The sequence below is a fragment of the Liolophura sinensis genome, chromosome 10 (assembly GCF_032854445.1).
Source record: "Liolophura sinensis isolate JHLJ2023 chromosome 10, CUHK_Ljap_v2, whole genome shotgun sequence".
NCBI lineage: Eukaryota > Metazoa > Mollusca > Polyplacophora > Chitonida > Chitonidae > Liolophura > Liolophura sinensis.
The window spans coordinates 12,192,070-12,213,858 of record NC_088304.1 but is presented as its reverse complement, the minus strand read 5'-3'; the positions used below and the strand labels follow the sequence as shown (position 1 = coordinate 12,213,858).

The 21,789-nt window shown below is 38.5% G+C and overlaps 1 protein-coding gene and 4 non-coding genes across 5 annotated transcripts; 1 reads left to right on the top strand and 4 right to left on the bottom strand.

Moving 5' to 3' along the window:
- Positions 1–679: 679 nt before the first annotated feature.
- LOC135476712 (cytochrome P450 2B19-like) lies at positions 680–11,824 on the top strand. The gene is made up of 7 exons (XM_064756824.1): positions 680–1,305; positions 2,386–2,510; positions 4,659–4,746; positions 5,710–5,848; positions 7,764–8,029; positions 8,843–8,970; positions 9,874–11,824. Exons 1-7 carry the CDS (start codon positions 751–753, stop codon positions 10,082–10,084), a joined length of 1,512 nt encoding a protein of 503 aa, XP_064612894.1. The 5' UTR covers positions 680–750; the 3' UTR covers positions 10,085–11,824.
- Positions 11,825–14,847: 3,023 nt separating this feature from the next.
- Positions 14,848–14,919, bottom strand: Trnaa-cgc (transfer RNA alanine (anticodon CGC)). The gene has a single exon. It is a non-coding gene; the product is annotated as a tRNA-Ala (tRNA).
- A 928-nt stretch (positions 14,920–15,847) lies between these two features.
- Trnaa-cgc (transfer RNA alanine (anticodon CGC)) lies at positions 15,848–15,919 on the bottom strand. The gene has a single exon. It is a non-coding gene; the product is annotated as a tRNA-Ala (tRNA).
- A 1,595-nt stretch (positions 15,920–17,514) lies between these two features.
- On the bottom strand, positions 17,515–17,586 carry Trnaa-cgc (transfer RNA alanine (anticodon CGC)). Its single transcript has one exon. It is a non-coding gene; the product is annotated as a tRNA-Ala (tRNA).
- Positions 17,587–19,241: 1,655 nt separating this feature from the next.
- Positions 19,242–19,313, bottom strand: Trnaa-cgc (transfer RNA alanine (anticodon CGC)). The gene has a single exon. It is a non-coding gene; the product is annotated as a tRNA-Ala (tRNA).
- Positions 19,314–21,789: the final 2,476 nt, after the last annotated feature.

Here is a 21,789-nt window from a genome sequence, read left to right as displayed (position 1 = left end):
AAATCTTACTCTTTATCGGCGAGACCTTCCTCGCATGGATGGGTTGTAATGCTGTCTGGAAGAAAAGGCCCATGCTAACTTTGTATAGTACGATCTGTACTCGCTTTATATCGGTGTGAGTACAAACTCTCAAATCTGTTTTTCAGTTGAGATGGATTCTTTAGTGATCACTGCATTGCCTTAAGCGGACTGCTAAAAAAAAGACTCTCCTCATGAAACTTGCAGCATAGGGAATGAACCTCTCTATTGTTTACGTGGGAGGCATTGTCTGTATAAGCTGTTAATAACATCGAGTAATTATACTTAGTGCATACTAATACACCGAAATATACGCATGAGGTAACGAGCCGCCCTGTCTAATACCATTATTTATATAACACGTTATATGCCTAAAAGAACACAATCAAGGTGTTCTGATTGAGATTATATTCTTCATCTTATACTATATAAGGCTTAACAAGAAGTTAGATTGTTCGCACATTTAGAAGCTTCATTTAATTGTAACACGTACACGTGCATGTTAGCACTGTAATGTACTGCTGAAATGGCGTGAAGACATAATCATTCATTCACGTAAATATGACTGCAATGCATATCTGGGTTCAAAAGGTGGGACGCATAACGAGCGGGATTAGAGACACAGACAGGCGAGGTCGATACGCCCTGGTTAGAATCAAAGGCTGTCAGTATTTAAAAAAAGCCACGTTCAGCATTCGCCCTACACTCGAGTAAGCAAGAGCTCGTGTAAACATGGATTTGGTGACTTGGGCTCTTATGGCGATCACCTTGTGGTCGGTCTGGTTCCTTAGAACACGATCCAGTCCGAAGGCTACTAACCTACCCCCGGGTCCTGCAGGGTTACCAGTCATCGGCTATGCCTGGGCCGTTTTTCACACATTCCACATCTTGTTCACCGATCTAGCTAAGAAATGGGGCGATGTATTCCACATCAACATCTTTGGACAGGACATCATCGTGTTGAACAGTGTGGATGTGATGAGGGAAGCCTACGCTTCTCAGACCGTTTCCGAGGTGTTCTCCGGTAGACCTCCGCCGCCGAGTACGGGTTTTAGTCCTGACATCAATGCCACCACGGCGTTCTTGCCGCCGTCTCCACTGTGGGTGAAGCAGAGGAAACTTCTGTACAAAATCTTGAGTATGTATGGGGACGGTGTCCAGTCCATGGAGAACACGGTACATGACGAGCTCCAACACGTAGTAGACTGGCTGAAGAGTCGAGGAGGAAAACCTGTCAATATGGACGAAGTTTTCCACCCTTCGCTGATCAATATTTTGACCATTCTGGTGAGTAAAATGACGTGCGCAATTCACTTCGGTGACAAAAATATGCACACGTTACTTTGTAGTGAGTAAATACATGTATTTGTACGGTCGGTACTTTGCTGCTCTGACAAATACAATACGTTTAGATCTCATGAGTAAAATGCGTGTACTGCTTGTTTTGATGGGAACAATAAGTGTAAGATTCGTATTGATGAAGAAACCTCATATAATAAAGGTCATAGCAGCGTGGACAGCAAATATTTGTACAGTTTAATTTACTGGTGAGCCCAGTGCGTGCATCATGGTAATCCCGGTGAGGGAAATATGAGTTCAATATATTCTGGTGAGTAAAATACTGGCTTAGATCATTTTGGTGAAGTTTGGTGTCTAACGCCGTTATGGTTGACGGAAACCGAAGGAGCCAGGGAGAAACCCACGATTATTCGCAGGTTGCTGGAAGACCTACCCACGTAAGACCGCTGTTGAAACTAGTATAAGCTGGACTGGGAACTCTCAGCAACTGCATTTGTGAGAGTCTTGAACCATTGTGAGGCAGTAGCAAGCTAAGTCCCTGGCCACGGAGGCCTCATATATATGTTTACTTGGGCTGATACATCATATTTAATAATTTTTCAACCATAGGTGTGTATATGTATGACATGTGGCAGGGCGTCCAAGTCGCCAAAGTGATGCCACCACTCAAATATATATATATATATATATATTTTGTTTATTTACTTGCTAAACTATGTATTCATTAGTGTCGATAATTTTCTCTATGCGTTGTTTTACTCAGGAGGGAGCCTCTGTGGCTCAGGTAGATAGCGCGCTAGCGCAGCGTAAAGACCCATGAGTCTCTCACCAATGCGGTCGCTGTGAGTTCAAGTCCAGCTCATGCTGGCTTCCTCTCAGGCCGTACGTGGGAAGGTCTGCCAGCAACATGCGGATGGTCGTGGGTTTCTCCCAGGCTCTGTCCGTTTTCCACCCACCATAATTCTGGCCGCCATCGTATAAGTGACATATACTTGAGTACGGCGTAAAACACCAATCAAATAAATAAGTAAATAAATTTTACTCAGGATGATTTTTGTCTACAATCAGTTGACAGGAAAACGACACGAATATGGCGACCCGATATTAAAGAACGCGCAGGTAATGGACGACTCAGCGGCTGTGGGAGCTTCCGCGCGACATGCTGTGCTCTTCACTATATTTCCATTCTTAAAGTAAGTCAGTCACGCAGATCTATTTCAAAAACAACATCAACAAATATATTGAAGTAATAAACTTGTATGGTAGCCAGTGAAAAATCAACAAGCAATAATGTTAGAAATATTGGTGAATAAAGCTGGTGGTAAAACGGCGTGTTATAAAAAGTGATGAAATCTCACGATTTTGAGTAGTTCTGGACCAGACATGTCTAATAAATCGCAGTTAACGTCAGTTTATTTGTTCCCCTAATTCTGCTTAAGCCATGGTGCCAGGGAAAGTGTAATTTGTCACTATTTAAGTATTACCATGAACAGCTAATATAAAACACTGAGGTAAATTGACAAGATGTCGTATTTCACCTGTTATACGTGTGATAACATCTATAACACTGTCGTGGCTGCTCTGGTTTTAATCTGTGTGCTGTACGTCTTTAAAGGAAAAGAAAACTTAAAAACATGACACTCTAGGCTGAAAAAAGCACATTTTTTTCTATCTGGTGATGCCTGCTGCATAATTTTTGCAATTTTTCCTCGCCATACACGTAAAGCCTGAATACGGCAAAGCTGGCATAAATAGCTGAGTGTATCACGCCCTCCATCTTTAACACCCTGTAATTTATGTTTGGAGTGTGTTGCCTCTCAGCCAGTGAGAGTCGTTAAAACTGCCGGCTTGCCCATGTAAACCCGGAACTTACGTCCAGCATTCCGGTTTCCCGCTCGTCAAGCGGAAAACAAACTGTACCGTTCGCTACCTTCTGGAAAGAAGAGTTCTACCGGAAATGTACGAACTGCACTTCGGCGGTTTCCGAAACCAATTCTCCTCCTGACACAGAAGACTTCAGGGCTAGTTCTTAGGCAAAATGGAGTCGCCCACAGCATGTGTTGGGGCGGACGTTATTTATAATTTATCACCTTGAGGTACATATTAGAATTTTTTATGGAATGCACCTCCGAGGAACGGCATACTCTTTTCAATGGTATTGGATTGATATTTAAATTTTCTTCTCATTTAAGTATATTTCATTGTTTCCCTTAATTCATGCACACTAAAGCTTAACGGGGAAAAAGTAAGCTTCGGTAGAAAAATCGTGGAAAAACGGTGTAAAAATACCTCTATGTGTTTCTTAAGATTTTTTTCACGGAGTTAAATGCAGTAATATTTGGATTGTATGGTGGGCTTTATGAAGTACATTGATCATGCGTGTCGCCATTCACATCATCATATCGACTTTTCTCTGGCCATAAAGCAGGTATTCAATGCCAAGTCTTCCTTTTCGATCACAGACACACATTACATCAATGGAGGTCACAAACATTTTATTAAGACCTAAACATATTGAGGTGTTCAAATATTTTTGATTACGGCGTTAGACACCCATTAAATAGATAAATAAATAAATAAATAAATACAGAGGTGTTAAAAAAGAACTGTTTAACGTCACTGACATTTGTTATCAATATGGTACATACAGTCCACCTTACAATCTACACAAGTCACCCACGTCCAAATCGTGAAAAAGAAAACGACAGTGACCAAGGCACTGACGTAAACAACGCTAGGCAGATGAATGGAAAACCGTTAAGCGTTTCAAAAAAACTTGCCGCATAAGCTTCTTAGGACCTGCGTGAACGAGGTAGTTAGCTTGCCAGCTCGGCTGAAGGGACCACGAGCCTCTCACAAATGCAGTCGCTGTGAGTTCAAGTCCAGCTCATTTTGGCTTCCTCTCCGGCCGTACGTGGGAAGATGTGCCAACAACCTGGTTTCCCTCAAGCTCTGTCGGGTATCCCCCAACTGCAATACCTTGCTGCCGTCGAATAAGCGAATCATTCTTGAGTAAGACGTAAAACACTAATCAAATAAATAAACAATAAAATGTTTGCTGTCTAAATGATGTTAGAACGCAGTCTGCTGTGGCGACTGAATATTCTGATAAATGTAGCATATATATTCTATTAATTCAATATTAACACCACATTGCTTGCAACCTTTGTGGAGGTAAAACATTCTTGAGAACGAGGAAAAACTAATTAAACAAATAAACAGATAAAGACTAGCTGCGGACAGCAATGTTTGGTCGGTGACAAAGGATATAGTTTCTAAGATTTCCTGTAAAATTCCCATATTCAGCTAAATATCTATTGTGCTATTGTGCGTATTGTCAGGTACATTCCGTATGGACCAGGACGTGTTGCCATAGCATTACGGAAGTCCACAGAACAGTTCTTTAAGGATTACTATGACGCATCAAAGGTAGGTTCCTCTGTTCTTTACCCTAATTCTTCTAATTTTTGGGACATCTTGTCTGCTCGTATTATCCAGTATACATTGTAATTGTAACCATGAATACAGATCGACGTTTCCCATTTGGTGAGTCCATATAATGAAAAACATCTATATATTTTTCTGAAAAAACACAAAAAGTTTAAAATTGCTATTTCTTATTTTCAGTGGTACCAATCAGTAAAATAAATCAGTTTGGGTTTATTGATGTGTATTTGACCGGTGTTTTACACCATACTCAAGAATATTTCACATATTGGTCTGCGGCCAGTGTATGGTGGGAGCTATCAGGTTTGATTTGTGCAAAATACATGTTTATGACATCATAGGATTGGTTAGTCTATAGAATTACGCCAGAATCAACGGAAATTTTAGATTTAGATGTATGCCGGTCAATATGCATGGGTCGCAGCGGCTTACACGTCTCAGTGGCTGAATCAGTGCAGTGACTGAAACGTCGCGGAGGCTAAGACATGACAAAGACTGATATGTCGTAGCGGCTGAAACCGTTGTAGTGGTTGAAACTATATGCAGGAAAAGTAACGTATCTCAGAAAAGATAAAAGAGTGCCCCACAGGAAAGATCCATCGCACCAGCCACCTCACTTTTTTGACACCCGAAGGAAAGGAAATAATCTAATCATCAGACAAGTATGGCATGTTGCAGGATACGATGTCTGGTGTCTTGGCCATGACAATGACAAAAGGTTTGGTATAAGGAGATATCGAAAGATGCTTCGAACCCTAAACAAACATCTAAAAAAAATTTTATCAAATCACTTAGAAGACAAAAGTAATACGCTCTTGTAAAAACAAATTATGTTTAAAATCAAATAAAAAAAACCACTTCATTGTGAGGAAATAGATTCTCTCTTAATTAACGCTGCTGTGAGCTATTATCCAATTAGCAGTGTGTTAACATGGGATATTCTAGGCTACCTATGACCCGACGGTGACCAGAGGGATGATAGACTACCTACTCCACTACCAGGAAGAGCTCCGAGAGGCGGGGGACGAGGTGTGGCTGAAAGACACGTCCATCAGAGCCACTATCCAGGAAGTTATCGGGGCAGGTAAGAGTGACAGGTTTGTCTTCACAGAAAGGCTTCCGCACAATGCAATGTTGAACAACTGCGGGATGGAGCATAAAACCAGAGCTGCGATGAGGGTGTGATAATTGACTGATAGACAAGTGTAACGTGTGAAATACGGCAACTTGTTAATTTTTTTCGGGGTTTTGTTATAATTTTTCATGTAAATGGTTAAACAGTAGCAACTTTAGAAGCAACAAGCAGAATTAGGTGAAAATATAAGCAGTGATCGTAATTGCAATATATTAGACGCCACTAGTCTAGAATTACTCAAAATCCTGTGTTGTCGTCACATTTGATATAGAAAAACCATGCTGATGAACAATGCAAAGGGCCCAGGCCTCAGAGATTTATGTATTTATTTATGGTGTCAAGAATATTTCAGTTATACGACTGGAGCTATAATATGGTGCGAGGAAATAGAGTAAAGTCCGGGATAAACCCACGAACATCCGCATTTTCATGGCAGAACTTCCCATTTACGACCGGAGAGGAACTTGTCGACAGCGAATGTTTGGTAGAGTTGCATACTGAGGGTTGTATCTCTCAATGCCGATGAAATTTTGTACAATCAATTCTTCCCACATTAAGAAAGGGAGGCTTGTAAAACTGACGGGTTTTGTAGTGCCCAAGGTATTCAGGTTGTACCCTAAAGTATTGTCCGAGCCATATGTTAGCTGGTCATTGCTATTTAATCAAAGCTCTGATGACCCGAATCCATGGGATTCTTATTAAAATAGATATTATACAAATCCGAAATGATCAGTTTGGTGTATTAGCACTGTCAAAATCAGTAAGTGTGACCTGTTGGGCCTTTGAGAGATTCATAATCACAAGTTTTAGCTTCTTCCGATCTCAAGCGGAAGGTGTGGGTTCTACCCTAGAATTCGATAGGGATTTCGTAGATTGTCTTGAATTCCCTTGCTTTTGTTGATTTGATGGATTACTCCATTCCTACTAATGCATTAACCCTTTCCCGATAACGGATTAATCAAAGTCTGCATGCAAAATTCCACAGTAGAAATTTAACTCCTTTTTCCGCCTGTAAATAGCAATATTTTTCCGTTATCCTCCAATCATAATGCTGGCCGCTGTCGTATAAGTGAAATATTCTTGAGTAGGGCGTCAAACACTAATCAAATACCAATCAAATAAATCAATCAATGTATCGTGGACATCTAATTCAACAGGATGAATAGAATTCACTTAGCCCGGGATAGGAAACAGAGCGGCAGAGATTCCGGTCGCTCTGTCCATCAGAAAATTTTGCTCATTGTAAAACTTAAGAAACTTAAAGTGAGGTCGTTTGATGGAAAAACCTTGACACTGAATGTTCCGGTAATAACTTATGGTTTTGAATGAAATCGTCACAGGATCTAACAAATGCTGCAATGGGAGAAAAGCTCACGTCATATATAGGATCCTTCGGTATATTTCTGTCCAAATAAGGATAATTTACAATGTCAAATTTGAAATCGGGTGAGGAAACCGTTTTGATACAAATGTAGATCCATATAAGTTGTACCATCTGGATAGCCTGTGATATTCATTAAATCTAGCTAAAGTGGGTAAATATCTTTCACAGCCTTTTTACATACGGATTGCTTAAAACTACCGAATCATCAATATGCCATGTAGTGAATGAGGAAGATTCCCTAGTACCATAGCTTAAACAGGATTACATAAATAAAGATTTGGTGATAATAATAGCAAAATCACCTCTTGATAATTAGTCGGCAAACATTTACATAAAAACTGTTTGTCATGTGTATGCCAATAGTGGTTATTTAGTCCAGCAGTTTGCACCACTTTTTTTTAAGTGAAAATATTTTTAGTATGGCAATTAAACGTCAATCAAATTTAAACAAAATCAAATAAACCCGCTGCTTATTTACAGGCTCTATAACAACTCTCGGGTCTCTAAATTCGTTTTTCCTCATTATCGCTAAACACCCGGATGTGGCCAAGAAGATTCAGGAGGAGATAGATGCCGTGATTGGCCAGGACAGACTCTCTAGTCTGAAGGACCGAACGAAAATGCCCTACACCATGGCCGCCATCTTTGAGTTGCTAAGGTACATTTCGCACGTGCCTCTTGGCTTGCCACACTTGACGACGGATGACGTCATGTTCAGAGGATATTTAATTCCAGCGAATATCACGGTAAGTTCTCCCGACAGAACATTAGCCCGAAATAATTTTAGCATCATGATGCTAAATAAACACGGTCACAATAGCGCCTTCAAAGATGGTCACTTCAGGAAATAATAATAATGTGCACAATAATTCAGGAAATTCAGGAAATTTTAGTCTTAATTATACGTCTTCTCGGTAAAGCTGACTAACGCGTCTTCCTTTGGAATAGTTTTGGCTTGCGTAACATATAGAAATTGTTTCCTAATCACCATGTGAATTGCACAATAGAAAGTTTCTCAGTGAAGGGAGAAAAAAGAACCATCTTTCACCATCCCACAAATATCACTGTACATGTTTACCTGCTGCCAAGTATATGATAAGTTCTGCATCATTGCTGATTTAGGCTGTTCATTGATATACTATTTATGTATTTATTCGATCGTTCAAGTATGCGACGCCGGTCAGTTTTATGTATAGAGGTAGCGGAATGCCCGGAATAAACTATTGACAATTGGCAAGCTACTGACGAACTGTCGCACATGTGACGTACAAACGTGTGTATGAGGGCACTGCAGGACGTAGGGTATTATCTGTATCGCATGCATTGTGTTTACAGCTTTTCTTGTAACACACAAGGCGTGTGAGATATTAGTTGTAGCCGGCTTTTTGGACACCGATGGTGTGCGAAAAGTTTTGTTTATTGATCGCGAACTGCGCCCGTACGCTGAACTTTAGACGTTTAGACTTATGGCCTGCCAAATGCTTTATGGGAGAAACAAAGCTTTGGCTGGATATTTGCTGAGTAAAGCTGTTTTCTTCGGTTTCACTGGTCTTTTTTAGGTTATGGCTAACATGTGGCTCATTCACCATGATGAGAACAACTGGAGCACCCCCTGGGAGTTCAAACCTGAACGATTTCTGGATCAGGAGGGGCAACTTGTCACTGCCGAGAACCCTAAGAGAAAAGCGTAAGCTTACTTGTTTAGAGGCATAACTATTTACGTCGCTGATAATGTCCGTTCTTGGAGAAGATAAAATTATACATTCTGAACAGGAATCTTCAAGCCTCCGTAATTGTATATTAGTGTGACACGCAACTCGGTTTCTTCCATTACTTTAGTAATTTGTGTTCTGACCTGCTTTTCTTTCCCTTGATAGCCGCCACCACCTTCACTAGTGAACATCTCACTCCTATGCCCTCTGAAAGGTTTCTTTGTTTTAGTACTCACCTAATAACGTGAAACCTGCAGATGGTGTTGAGTTTCCCCGGGCACTGTGCAGTTTTCTCCCACCATAATACTTGCCCCCGTCTTAAAAGCGAAATATTGTTGAGTTTGGCGTAAAACATCAATCAAGTGATTAAGTACTGTAAATTTCCAACCTTTCTGACCTCTAAAGCACCTTTCTTCAGTGGAATGTGTACATATAATTATTATAAAAATGATGCTAAATGATTTGTTTATGTCCATAAAGAATGTTTGAAAATACTGCTTGCAGAGTTTGAAGAATTAGGGTAAATGAATCGAATGAAAATAAACATTGCCTCCGGCAATAGTTCTTAGGAAAGAGTATATACATGAACTAAAAATTCCTCACAGCCGTCACAGTATACCGTACTTTTATGTACTGTTCTCCCAGCGATAGCAATATTTATTTTGGTGTACTTTCTCTATCGCATATTCTCCATTTATATCTACTTTGGCGGCCATATTGTTTGTCTAACAAAAGGTTGTCATGGTCAAGTGCAGATGATGAAATATAAACTCCAGATAAGAGTCAGCATGACATTTTTTTTGTTAGAGATCCTATATGGTGTATGTGATCCATGCAGCTGGTCATGTCGTTGTGATGTGTGTTTTTGTTTTCAACAGCCTCATGCCGTTCGGGATAGGACGCCGTTCCTGTGTCGGTGAGACGTTCGCGAGATCCCGGATATTCCTCTACATCACGACCTTGTTACAGTCGTTCAACTTCAGCCCTGATCCCAACTCTCCTTTGCCTTCCTGTGACCCCCGGGACTTCAAACCGGGCCTTGTCATCAAGCCTTTGCCCTTTAGACTTAAGGTCACCGAGAGGAAATGAGCACCAATGGTGTCAATAAGTCATCTGTTTTTTATTTAGCTGATGACGGTAAATTTTGTAGATTTTGTTAGTATAAATGTGAACAACCCCAAGCATATAAGGACATTACTTTGTACATATGTCACCAACAACCCGGGGCTTTCAAGTGCACGGCTTGGTCATATGGCACCAACAACCAACATTTTAAGCGCCTTGTTTGGTCACATTGCATCAACAACCAAGTTTTCAAGCACATATACTGACGTACACTCTGTAAGTTAGCAAGTTGTCAGTATGACTTAAAACACCAAATACAAAACATCAAGGAAAGCAAGTAATCACGAATTTATTCTATAAAATAGAAAAGCAAAATACTTACACTTTGCATTTTGACATCACTTGAGGCACAGAGTGTAAATATTAATGATGTTCCGATCACACTAACTGTCTGTATCCTTTGCATTATGGTTACGCATTGCGACTCGAATTGAAAATGTTTAACTTTTCATCGGTTTAATGGGATCAAAAATAAACCTTCGTTTTATGCTGTAAACTGCAACAAACATGCAAGCTGTGATGTATAACTACACTAATGCATTCACTATTTAGCATGTGCGTCAGTAACTCAACATCTGACTTGAAAAACCGAATAAAAACTGCTTCTGAACCTTGGTTTTAAGCTGAAAGCAACACGAATGCCAATTGTGATGTAACTATACAAATGCATTCATGCGCTTGAGTAGCTCAGCAGCAAGTTTTCAGCATAAAATCGTCATAAATTAATATAATTAAATATATGTAAAGTATTATGTGCACGACTGCCGTCAGCTTCTAAATTTAGCTTGCCACTGTTTACATATGCTGAGTTCAGGGCCTGCTGTCTGCCTCTGCCTTAGAATGTTCCAGAATACGCCCAGTTCGGGGTCTGTTTGTTTACAACAAGTGTTCAAAAATTTTCTTATTCTAGACAATTCCACCAGTCTATATAAGACCTATGAAAGCAGGCCAAAGAAAGGAGAAAGGAGAATTATTGAGAGTTGTGGATGCTTTCGCTGTGTATTACTTTAGTAGGTCTTTTGTGCTGAACTTTGGTGTCTTTATAGCCTCTGGCTTTGTTATATCCTATCTCCACCGAGCACTTGTTCAGTCTGAACTTGGATATTTAAACTGTGCTCTTGTGTACACAGTGCTTGTTAGTACACGGACCCTGTCTGTGGAATTTTGTGTAATTTCGTCATACACTCAGTTATACTGTGGATTTTCCCTCTTATGAATATTGCCTCTGTGATTTATGCCTATATGGTTTTCAGCATTGTGGAATATATGCGTCCGTTTGGGCTTGACAATGTTGTACATGTAAGTACTTTAGTATTTGTATAGATACTGCTATCCTTTCTTGTTAAACTTAAGTACTTTAGTATTTGTATAGATACTGCTATCCTTTCTTGTTCAACTTAAGTACTTTAGTATTAGTAAAAGTCTTGTAATCTGTTCTTGTTAAACCTAATAAATTGTTGTAAAATAAAATCTGCTGGTTTTGGTTACCTTTTGTGCGGCTAAACTGTCGAGTATTTCGAACAAGCCATCTCTTTATAATACAGTCAGTTTGGGTCGTAACATTAGGACGATCTCAACTGGTACAGACAGAACTCCAGTCTTTCAAACTTTATACGGTAAAACCTACGGTAAGAGGGGAGTCTTTTTACTTCGTAAGGTTAAGATTTGCACGGTAAGGGGTGAAGCTGTATACGGTAAGAGGATAAGCTTTATACGGTAAGAAGGCATGCTTTATACGGCAGGAGATTAAGCTTTATACGGTATGAGGATAAGCTTTATATCACAAGAGGCTAAACTTAATACGGTAACAGGTTAAGAGATTAAGCTTTATAAGGTAAGAGGATAAGCTTCATAAGATAAGAGGTTTCTAATTTGGTTGTTGTATTCTCTTAGTGTTACTGTTTTTTTTGTACTAAAAATTCATTACATATATGCAAGCCACATTACTGTGCATCAAATCGATGCTCTCAAAAAATCATGAATAATGTTACCATATTAAAATACATATACTGTGTCATAAATGCAAACAATTCTGATATTTTTATACAATCTTTGAGTTGAACAAAAAATGTGTGCAATATTTAACAGAATAGTCTGCTGCAATAACATAATACATTCTAGCACCAGTCAGACAAAAGACTTTCTGTTGAATTTAAAAGGTAAAATTTTTGTGAGTGCGATCGGTTGTTCGGATCGGTTGGGATTTTTTTTCGTAATTTCGTAATATGAAAGTTATTCAATGAAAGCAGTACACTTTATAAACCCATGTCAGCTGCAGCCAATCGCAGAAGGTTATCTTTATGGTATGATGTAACGCAGCGTAATTTCGCTATAAATGCCCCGTAATAGCCATAAGTTTGCTGGCTTAATTACATGTGAACATTAAATCATCCTAATTTGTTCTGGGTAGTTTCAGTGGCTTTTGTATGATAGTTATTTATCCTTAGCGCTACAGAGCCATTATTTTGTACTCGCATATCCTGAAAAAAACGATACTTCTCTATGTATACATAACTGCTTCTTCGTATGGAAAAGCAGACGACGCAACAAGCAAGGCTGCCGGTCAGTCAGATTCTGACCCTTTTGATCTCACCAACGCTGAAATTTGCATGTCCAGAAAAATCTGTGTCTCCGGACAGTCCGTTCTACCTCCCACCAATTCCCGAATGTCGCCTCAAACCTGGCGCAGCTGTGTGGTATTGCTCCACTCCAGTAGGAGAGCATCGTTTAGGAGAGCTAATGAAGAGGGCAGCCGAGGCTGCTGGACTGAAAGGCTGAAAAACTAATCACTCGGTCCGAAAAAACAACTGTCCAAACCCTTGTAAAATCTGGCGTCGCTCCACATAAAATTATGCAGGTCACCGGACACAAATCCCATGCTAGCATCCAGAAGTATGATTCTAAAGTAGAGCACAAGCAAATGTCGAGTTTACTTCAGGGCAATCGCGCCTTCAGTCAACCATCTCCCGCGCTTCTACTCCCTGGCCGGTCAGTTCAAGTGCACACAAACGAAGTTTTCACGACTCCGATGCCATCAACTTCCCCACAGAATCCCAAAGATAATCAGCTAACTTTGTCAGCAAACTCTACTTCTCTTTCGTCATCATCCTGTAAAGAGTGAGTGAGTGCTTGGGGTTTAACGTCGTACTCAACAATTTTTCAGTCGTATGACGACCAAGGAATCCTTAGAGTGCATGTACGTGTAATGTGCCTCCTTGTTGCAGGACGGATTTTTACCGCTCTTTTATTTAATGCTGCTTCACTGAGACGACTTACCGAAGGCAAGTAAGCCGCCCCGCCGAGCCATTATACTGATACGGGTCAACCAGTCGTTGCACTATCCCCTTCATGCTGAACGCCAAGCGAGGAAGTTAAAACTTCCTCTTTTAAGGTCTTGCTTGTGACCCGACCCAGGACTGACCCTGGATCTACACGCCTCTCGAAGCGGACGCTCGACCAACTGAACTATCGGGGTCGGTGAAAATAGGAGGATGGATCAGAGTAAGAAGAGGAATTAGAAAAAAACTAGGATCAGAATCAAAAGAGGATAAGAGTAGAGAGACGGGAGTGAGAGGATGGATAAGGGAAAGAGAAGGGATAAGAGTAAGAAGATGATCAGAGTAATAGGATAAATGGGAGAAAAAAAAGTATCAGAGAAAGAAGAGGGATGGGAGTAAGAGGAGGGATGGGAGTAAGAGGAGGATCACAAAAAGAGGAAGGATGTGAGTAAAAGAAGGAATAGGAGTAAAAGGAAGGATAAGAGTAAGGGGAGGGATAGGAGTAAAAAGGGGTTCAGAGTAAGAAGAGAGATGGGAGTAAGAGAAAGATCCAAATAAAAAGAGGGATGGGAGTAAGAGGAGGGATATAAGTAAGAGGAGGCATAGGAGTAAGAAGGGGATCAGAGTAAAAAGAGAGATGGGAGTAAGGCAAGGATCCAAATAAGAAGAGGGATGGGAGCAAGAAGAGAATTAGAGTGAGAGGAGGAATGTGGGTAATAAGAGGGTTAAAAAGTTTTTCTAAAAGCACAGAAGTTCAGACATAAGAGTTCATTATTTCAGGCAAATGTGAAATAGTTCTCCTGAAATCCCAGGAGCTCATACTTTATATCAGTTAATTTTGGCAGAGTTTCAGTAAAGTCCCTTTTGGGCAGCCGTTGAAAAACTTGTATAATTGCAGGAAGACACGGACTTAGACATTTTCTCTCTGTCCGAGGCATACTTCAACACAAAGAATAGTTGTTGATATTTAGCTATGTGATCAGTTGTAAGAAAGTCACCTAAATACACACTAAAACACTCCCGATGTTGTTGTAGTGAGAAAAAACATAGATCCAGAAACATATGTTCACTGGACGATGGTAACAAGCAACTTGCCGAACTGTCAGATGACCATGGTTTTTGCTGGAGAACTAGAATACAATCTAACGTCGCCATGTGCCAATAAGTTTTTTTCAAATGCATGAACAGTTGCGTATAATTGCAACAGCTGTGTTGGACGAACACTGTGTCTGTTGAATCCAAAGTAAACCATATTAGGATGTAAATGGATTTCCTTTCTGAAACATATTTAAGTACTTGATTACATTCATGTGTTTACAGATTGTTTACAGAAAGAAACAACAGAAAAGTCGGGAATAATAAACTAGCAAGCTGTAGCACTAGGGTGCAGAGCACTAATTAAATCCAATACCACAACATACCAATGAAGAAAGAAAAACATGGTTTTCCTGGAGATGCCGGGGTTTGAACCCGGGAACTTTGACATGCGAAGCGAACGCTCTACCACTGTGCTACATCCCCACTTACTATGTATTATCAAAATTAACATGAATCCATTATGCCCCGTTGAATTTCAAATTATAGATATCTTATAAATAAATAAACATATCTTTCTAAGAAAACAAGTAAACAAATTTACAAAAATATAATGGGTAATTAAAAACTGTTGTGGTCAGGCTTTTTCTGTATATAAACAAATGAGTTCTTTTCAATGTCTTGTTTCCTTTTATCTATTGTTTACTTGCTAAAGCAACAATGTAACCCTCTCTTGTCAATCTGTCGTATGTTTCCTTTATTGTTCATATGTGGAATTCAACAACTTAGCATTCAGTTTAAAATACCCATTCCTGTCAAAACTATTTCAATATCATTGTTTACAGTGTCAGTACCCATACTGAAAGGTTGCTTTCTAAAGAAATAGAAGTTTTGATCAATAAACTTCTTACGTTGCCTAAAAACAGGCTAAAGTTTTCCGTTTGCTTTGAAGATGACTACAACTGTGAAAAAACTAAGAAACATACAAAACGAGATAAATGACGGTTTGAATCTGTATGTTCTGTGTGATTAGAAAAGTGTTGAACAGTTAAGCAATAACTGATGGGCTGTTGTTTCTAGGCAATTCAGAGTACTTTACGGGCAAAATTAGGTACTTGTATCAGTGCAAAATTGTTTTGGCAATGCCTTACCTGAAAACATGCTGAATAATTCATTTTTTTCACGATCACTAAAGAGGTTTAAAAACAAAAGTAAGCAAAAAACCATGTTAGGATGTAAATGGATTTCCTTTCTGAAACATATTTGAGTACTTCATCGCATTCATCTGTTTACAGATTGTTTACAGAAAGAAACAACAGGAAAATTAGGAGTAATACACTAGCAAGCTGTAGCACTAGGGTGCAGGGCATTAATTAAATCCAATACCACTGGAGAAAGAAAAACACAAATTTCCTGGAGATGCCGGGGATTGAACCCGGGGCCTTTCACATGCGAAGCGAACGCTCTACCACTGAGCTACATCCCCACTTACTATGTCTCATCAAAATTAATATGAATCAATTATGCCCCGTTGAATTTCAAATTATAGATAGTAATAAACATATCTTTCTAAGAAAACAAGTAAACAAATTTACAAAAATATTATGAGTAATTAAAAACTGTTGTGGTCAGGCTTTTTCTGTATATAAGCAAATGAGTTCTTTCAATGGCAGCCACCAGCTATCCGGACTCACACCTTTGCCCACAGGTGTTAATGTTTATTGTTTATCAGATGTATGTTTCGAGTATTGTCTTGTTTTTTTTTTATCTATTGTTTACTTGCTAAAGCAACAATGTAACCCTCTCTTGTCAATCTGTCGTATGTTTCCTTTATTGTTCATATGTGGAATTCAACAACTTAACATTCACTTTAAAATGCCCATTGCTGTCAAAAATATTTCAATATCATTGTTAACGGTATCAGTATCCATACTGATAGGTCGCTCTCTGAAGAAATAGAAGTTGTGATCAATAAACTTCTTACGTTGCCTAAAAACAGGCTAAAGTTTTTTGTTTGCTTTGAAGATGACTACAACTGTGAAAAAACTAAGAAACATATAAAACGAGATAAATGACGGTTTAAATCTGTATGCTCTGTGTGATTAGAAAAGTGTTGAACAGTTAAGCAATAACTGATGGGCTGTTGTTTCTAGGCACGTCGGAGTACTTTACGGGTAAAATTAGGTACTTGTATCAGTGCAAAATTGTTTTGGCAATGCCTTACCTGAAAACATGCTGAATAATTCATTATTTTTTCACGGTCACTCAAGAGGTTTAAAAACTAAAGTACGCAAAAAAAAAACGAATAAAATGACGTATCACGCTTAATTATTTCTTTGTCGTGAATAATGTCATTGAATAAAATATGTGGCAAATGTAAATTAAAAATCATGACAGAAAGAAATGAGTTTATACTGCATTAGAATCTAGAAATTGTTCTTCTGGGTTCACACGAACTCACACTCAATGTTAATTAATTTAGAAAGAGTTTCAATAAAGTCCCTGTCCACAGCCGTCTAAAACCTGGCATAACTGCAGGTAGAAATGGCAACAAGCAATGTTCTTTGAGACTTCCTCGCAGAGCTAAACAACACGGGCTTGGACATTGTGATCCGTGTTAAGAAAATCACCTAAATGTATATTAAAACTCTCACGTTGTTGTGGGAGTGAAAGAAAACACAGCTCCAGAAAACGTGTTTTCACTCCACGAAGGTTACAAGCAACTTGCCCAACTGTTAGATGGGCACGGTTTTTGCTGGAGAACTAGAATACAATGTAGCCTCGCCATGTGCCAATAAATTTTCTTCAAATGCATAGACAGTTGCGTATAATTTCAAAAGCTGTGTTGGACGAACATTGTGTCTGTTGAATCTGAAGTAAACGATATTAGGATGTGATTGGATTTCCTTTTTGAAAGATATTTGAGTACTTAATTACATACATGTGTTTACAGATTGTTTACAGAAAGAAACAAAAGGAAAATTAGGAGTAATACACTAGCAAGCTGTAGCACTAGGGTGCAGGGCATTAATTAAATCCAATACCACAACATACAAATGGAGAAGAAAAACACAAATTTCCTGGAGATGCCGGGGATTGAACCCGGGGCCTTTCACATGCGAAGCGAACGCTCTACCACTGAGCTACATCCCCATTTACTATGTATTATCAAAATAACCATGAATCGATTATGCCCGGTTGAATTTAAAATTATACATAGTTATAAACAGATCCTTGAAAGAAAACAAGTTAACAATTTTTAAAAAATAGTATGGGTAATTGAAAACTGTTGTGGTCAGGTGTTCTCTGTATATAAAAACGTGGGTTCTTTTAACAGCAGCCACCAGCTATCCGGACTCACACCTTTGCCCACAGGTGTTAATGTTTATTGTTTATCAGATGTATGGTTCGAGTATTGTCTTGCTTTTTATTATCTATCTTTTACTTGCTAAACCAACATTGTAACCCTCTCTTGTCAATCTATTGTATGTTTCCTTTATTGATCATATGTTGTTTCAACAACTTAACATTCACTTTAAAATACCCATTGTTGTCAAAAATATTTCAATATCATTGTTAACAGTGTCAGTACCCATACTGAAAGGTTGCTCTCTGAAGACATAGAAGTTGTGATCAATAAATTTCTTCCGCTGCCTAAAAACAGGCTAAAGTTTTCCGTTTGCTTTGAAGATGACTACAAGCTGTGCAAATAACTAAGAAACATATACAACGAAATAAATGACGGTTTAAATCTATATACTCTGTGCGATTAGAAAAGTGTTGAACAGTTAAGCAATAAGTGATGGGCTGTCGTTTCTAGGCAATTCAGAGTACTTTAAGGGCAATATTAGGTACTTGTATAAATGCAAAATTGTTTTGGCAACGCATTACCTGAAAACATGCTGAATAATTCAGTTTCTTTTCACAATCAGGAAAGAGGTTTAAAAACTAAAGAACGCAAAAAACGAATGAAATGACTTTCGATATAAATATATTTTGGGGTTGTATCACGCTTAATTTATTCTTTGTCGTGAATGACGTCACTGAAGAAAAAGTGGCAAATGTGAATTAAAAATCATGACAGAAAGAATTGACTTTATACGACATTAGAATCTAGAAATTGTTCTTCTGAGAGCACACGAACTCAGACTCAGTGTCAATTAATTTAGACAGTGTTTTAACAAAGTTCCTGTCGACAGCCGTTGAAAAACTGGCATAACTGCACGTAGAAATGGCAACAGGCAATGTTCTTTGAGACTTCCTCGCAGAGCTAAACGACACGGACTTGGACATTTTCTCACTGCCCGAATCATAGTCCAGCATAGAGAACAATTGTTGATATTTAGCTATGTGATCAGCGTTAAGAAAATCACCTGAATGTACATCAAAACACTCACGTTCTTGTAGGAGTGAAAAAAAACCCACAGCTCCAGAAAACGTATTTTTCACTGCACAAAGGCTACAAGCAACTTGCCGAACTGTTAGATGAGCATTGTTTTTGCATGAGAACTAGAATACAATCTAGCGTCGCCATGTGCCAATAAATTTTCTTCAAATACATAGACAGTTGCGTATAATTCCAACAGCTGTGATGGACGAACACTGTGTCTGTTGAATCTGAAGTAAACTATATTAGGATGTAAATGGATTTCCTTTCTTAAACATATTTGAGTACTTCATCACATACAGATTGTTTACAGAAAGAAACAAGAGGAAAATTAGGAATAATACACTAGCAAGTTGTAGCACTTGCGTGCAGAGCTCTAATTTAAACCAATACCAATGGAGAAAGAAAAACATAATTTTCCTGGAGATGCCGGGGATTGAACCCGGGGCCTTTCACATGCGAAGCGAACGCTCTACCACTGAGCTACATCCCCACATACAATGTATAAACAAAATCAATATGAATAGATTATACCCGGTTGAATTCAAAAATTATAGATAGTAATAAACAGATCATTGAAAGAAATTACGTAAACAGTATTACAATAATATTGTGGGTAACTGAAAACTGTTGTGGTCAGGTCTTTTCTGTATATAAACATATAAGTTCTTTCAATGGTAACCACCAGCTATCAGGACTTACACCTTTGCCCACAGGTGTTAATGTTCATTGTTTATCAGATGTATGGTTCGAGTATTGTCTTGGGTTTTTTGATCTATTGTTTACTTGCTAAACCAACATTGTAACTCTCTCTTGTCAATCTGTTGTATGTTTTCTTTATTGTTCATATGTTGTTTCAACAACCTAACATTCTCTTTAAAACACCCATTACTGTCAAAAATATTTCACTATTATTGTTAACGGTATTAGTACCCATACCGAAAGGTCGCTCTTTGAAGTAATAGAAGTTGTGATCCATAAATTTGTCACGTTGCGTAAAGACAGACTAAAGATTTCCGTTTGCTTTGAAGATGACGCATTTTCGCAACGCATTACCTGACAACATGCTGAATAATTTTGTTTCTTTCCAAGATCACTAAAGAGGTTTAAAAACTGAAGAACGCAAAAAACGAATATAATGACCTTCGATATAATTATGTTTTGTGTGTGTATCACGCTTAATTATTTCTTTTTCGTCAATGATGTCATTGAAGAAAAACTGTTCCTAATGTGAAATAAAAATCATGACAGAAAGAATTGATTTTATACGGCATTAGAATCTAGAAATTGTCTTTCGAGCTCACACCTAATGTCAATTTATTTAGACAGAGTCTCAATAAAGTCCCTGTCGACAGCCGTTGAAAAACTGGCATAACTACAGGTAGAAATGGCGGCAGGCAATGTTCTTTGAGACTTCCTCGCAGAGCTAAACGACACATGCCTGGACATTTTCTCACTGCCTAGGGCATAGTCCAACACAGAGAACAGTTGTTGATATTTAGTAATCTGCCGAATAGTTAGATGAAAATGGTTTTTGCTTGACAACCAGAATAGAATCTTGCTTCGCCATGTGCCAATAAGTTTTCTTCAAATGCATAGAAAATTGCGTATGATTCCATCAGCTGTGTTGGACATAAATTGTGTCTATTGTATCTGAAGTAAACCATATTAGGATGTAAATGGATTTCTTTCTTAAACATATTTGAGTACTTCACCGCATTCATATGTTTACAGATTGTTTACAGAAAGAAAGAAAGGGGAAATGACGTATAATACACTAGTACGCTGTAGCACTAGGGTGCAGAGCACATGTTAATTCGAATCTCACAACGTACAAGAGGAGAAACAAAAACATAATTTTCCTGGAGATGCCAGAGATTGAACCTGGGGCGTTTCACATGCGAAACGAACGCTCTTATTTTTTCTTTCGAGAAATATTTTATTACCTTTGATATACAAGGAATGGTACAGACATTTTTTTTACAAGTTTGCCCCGGGATTAAAAACAGGTTTATCACAGTAGTACCAGCTTACTTTAATACCTTACACACAGGTGTCCGGTGTCTAATCTGGTAAATTTACCGTTACTTCACCAGTAGCATCTAACTTGATGAAAGGATTTTTATTCAAGAATTGCTTGTTAAACAAATCTCTACGTTTTCCCTATTACAAACTAGAATAAAAAACATTTCTTTTAGTAAGGACATAAATAAAGCCTTAACTGACCCTTGTTTTCCGTCATACATCATCACATTTCTTGTTTAGTACATAGCCTGTCTGGCTAAACTACAGACAATACTGACAAAAACAAAGTTTACATTTTTCACCTTCCTGGTTACTCCGAAAAACAGCAGTTCCTGGTGGGACATTTGGTTTAAAATGCTCGGGTGAGCAGAGCAAAATAATGTTTCCAGAATATCGCAGATATGTATTATAAAGTCTGAATTTTTAGGACAGCTAATAAATAAATGAAACAAATCATCTACATCACCGCCACATAGATTACATTTGTCACAATCAGTTAAACCGATGCGGTAAGGCTTTTCATTCCTGTAAATGACACGATGAAGAATTTTCCAGTCCAGCTGTACCGGTTCTGGACTCTTTCAAGTGAGTGTTACAAGTACCCACACCATACCAACAGTATCTGAAAGAGGCTGGTTCCTTTATCAGAGGCTGTGTGACATATTTGTACAAAATACTTGTGAGTGTAGACAGTTGCAAAACAGATTCCTTCACAGTGATACAAAGTTCACTCTCTGTTTCAAAGCAATTATTAATTCTACCCAATTCATTTACCAATTTCATTGGTATCGCAGATTTTATAACGCAAAACACACGCATAACTTTAGAAATATTTGCATCAGAGCATTCATCTAACACCTTCTCAACAACAATACTTTCTGGTAGAAAACCGGGGACAACAATATACAGAAAATCCTTAATACAAAACAATTTTGTTTTAACAA

Bases quoted from the DNA above. Each gene is read 5' to 3' on its own strand.
- LOC135476712 (XM_064756824.1), top strand. From the start codon at position 751: ATGGATTTGGTGACTTGGGCTCTTATGGCGATCACCTTGTGGTCGGTC. The intron at 8,030-8,842 runs GTAAGTTCTCCC...GGTCTTTTTTAG, and splicing joins TAATTCCAGCGAATATCACG to GTTATGGCTAACATGTGGCT. The intron at 8,971-9,873 runs GTAAGCTTACTT...TGTTTTCAACAG, and splicing joins GAGAACCCTAAGAGAAAAGC to CCTCATGCCGTTCGGGATAG.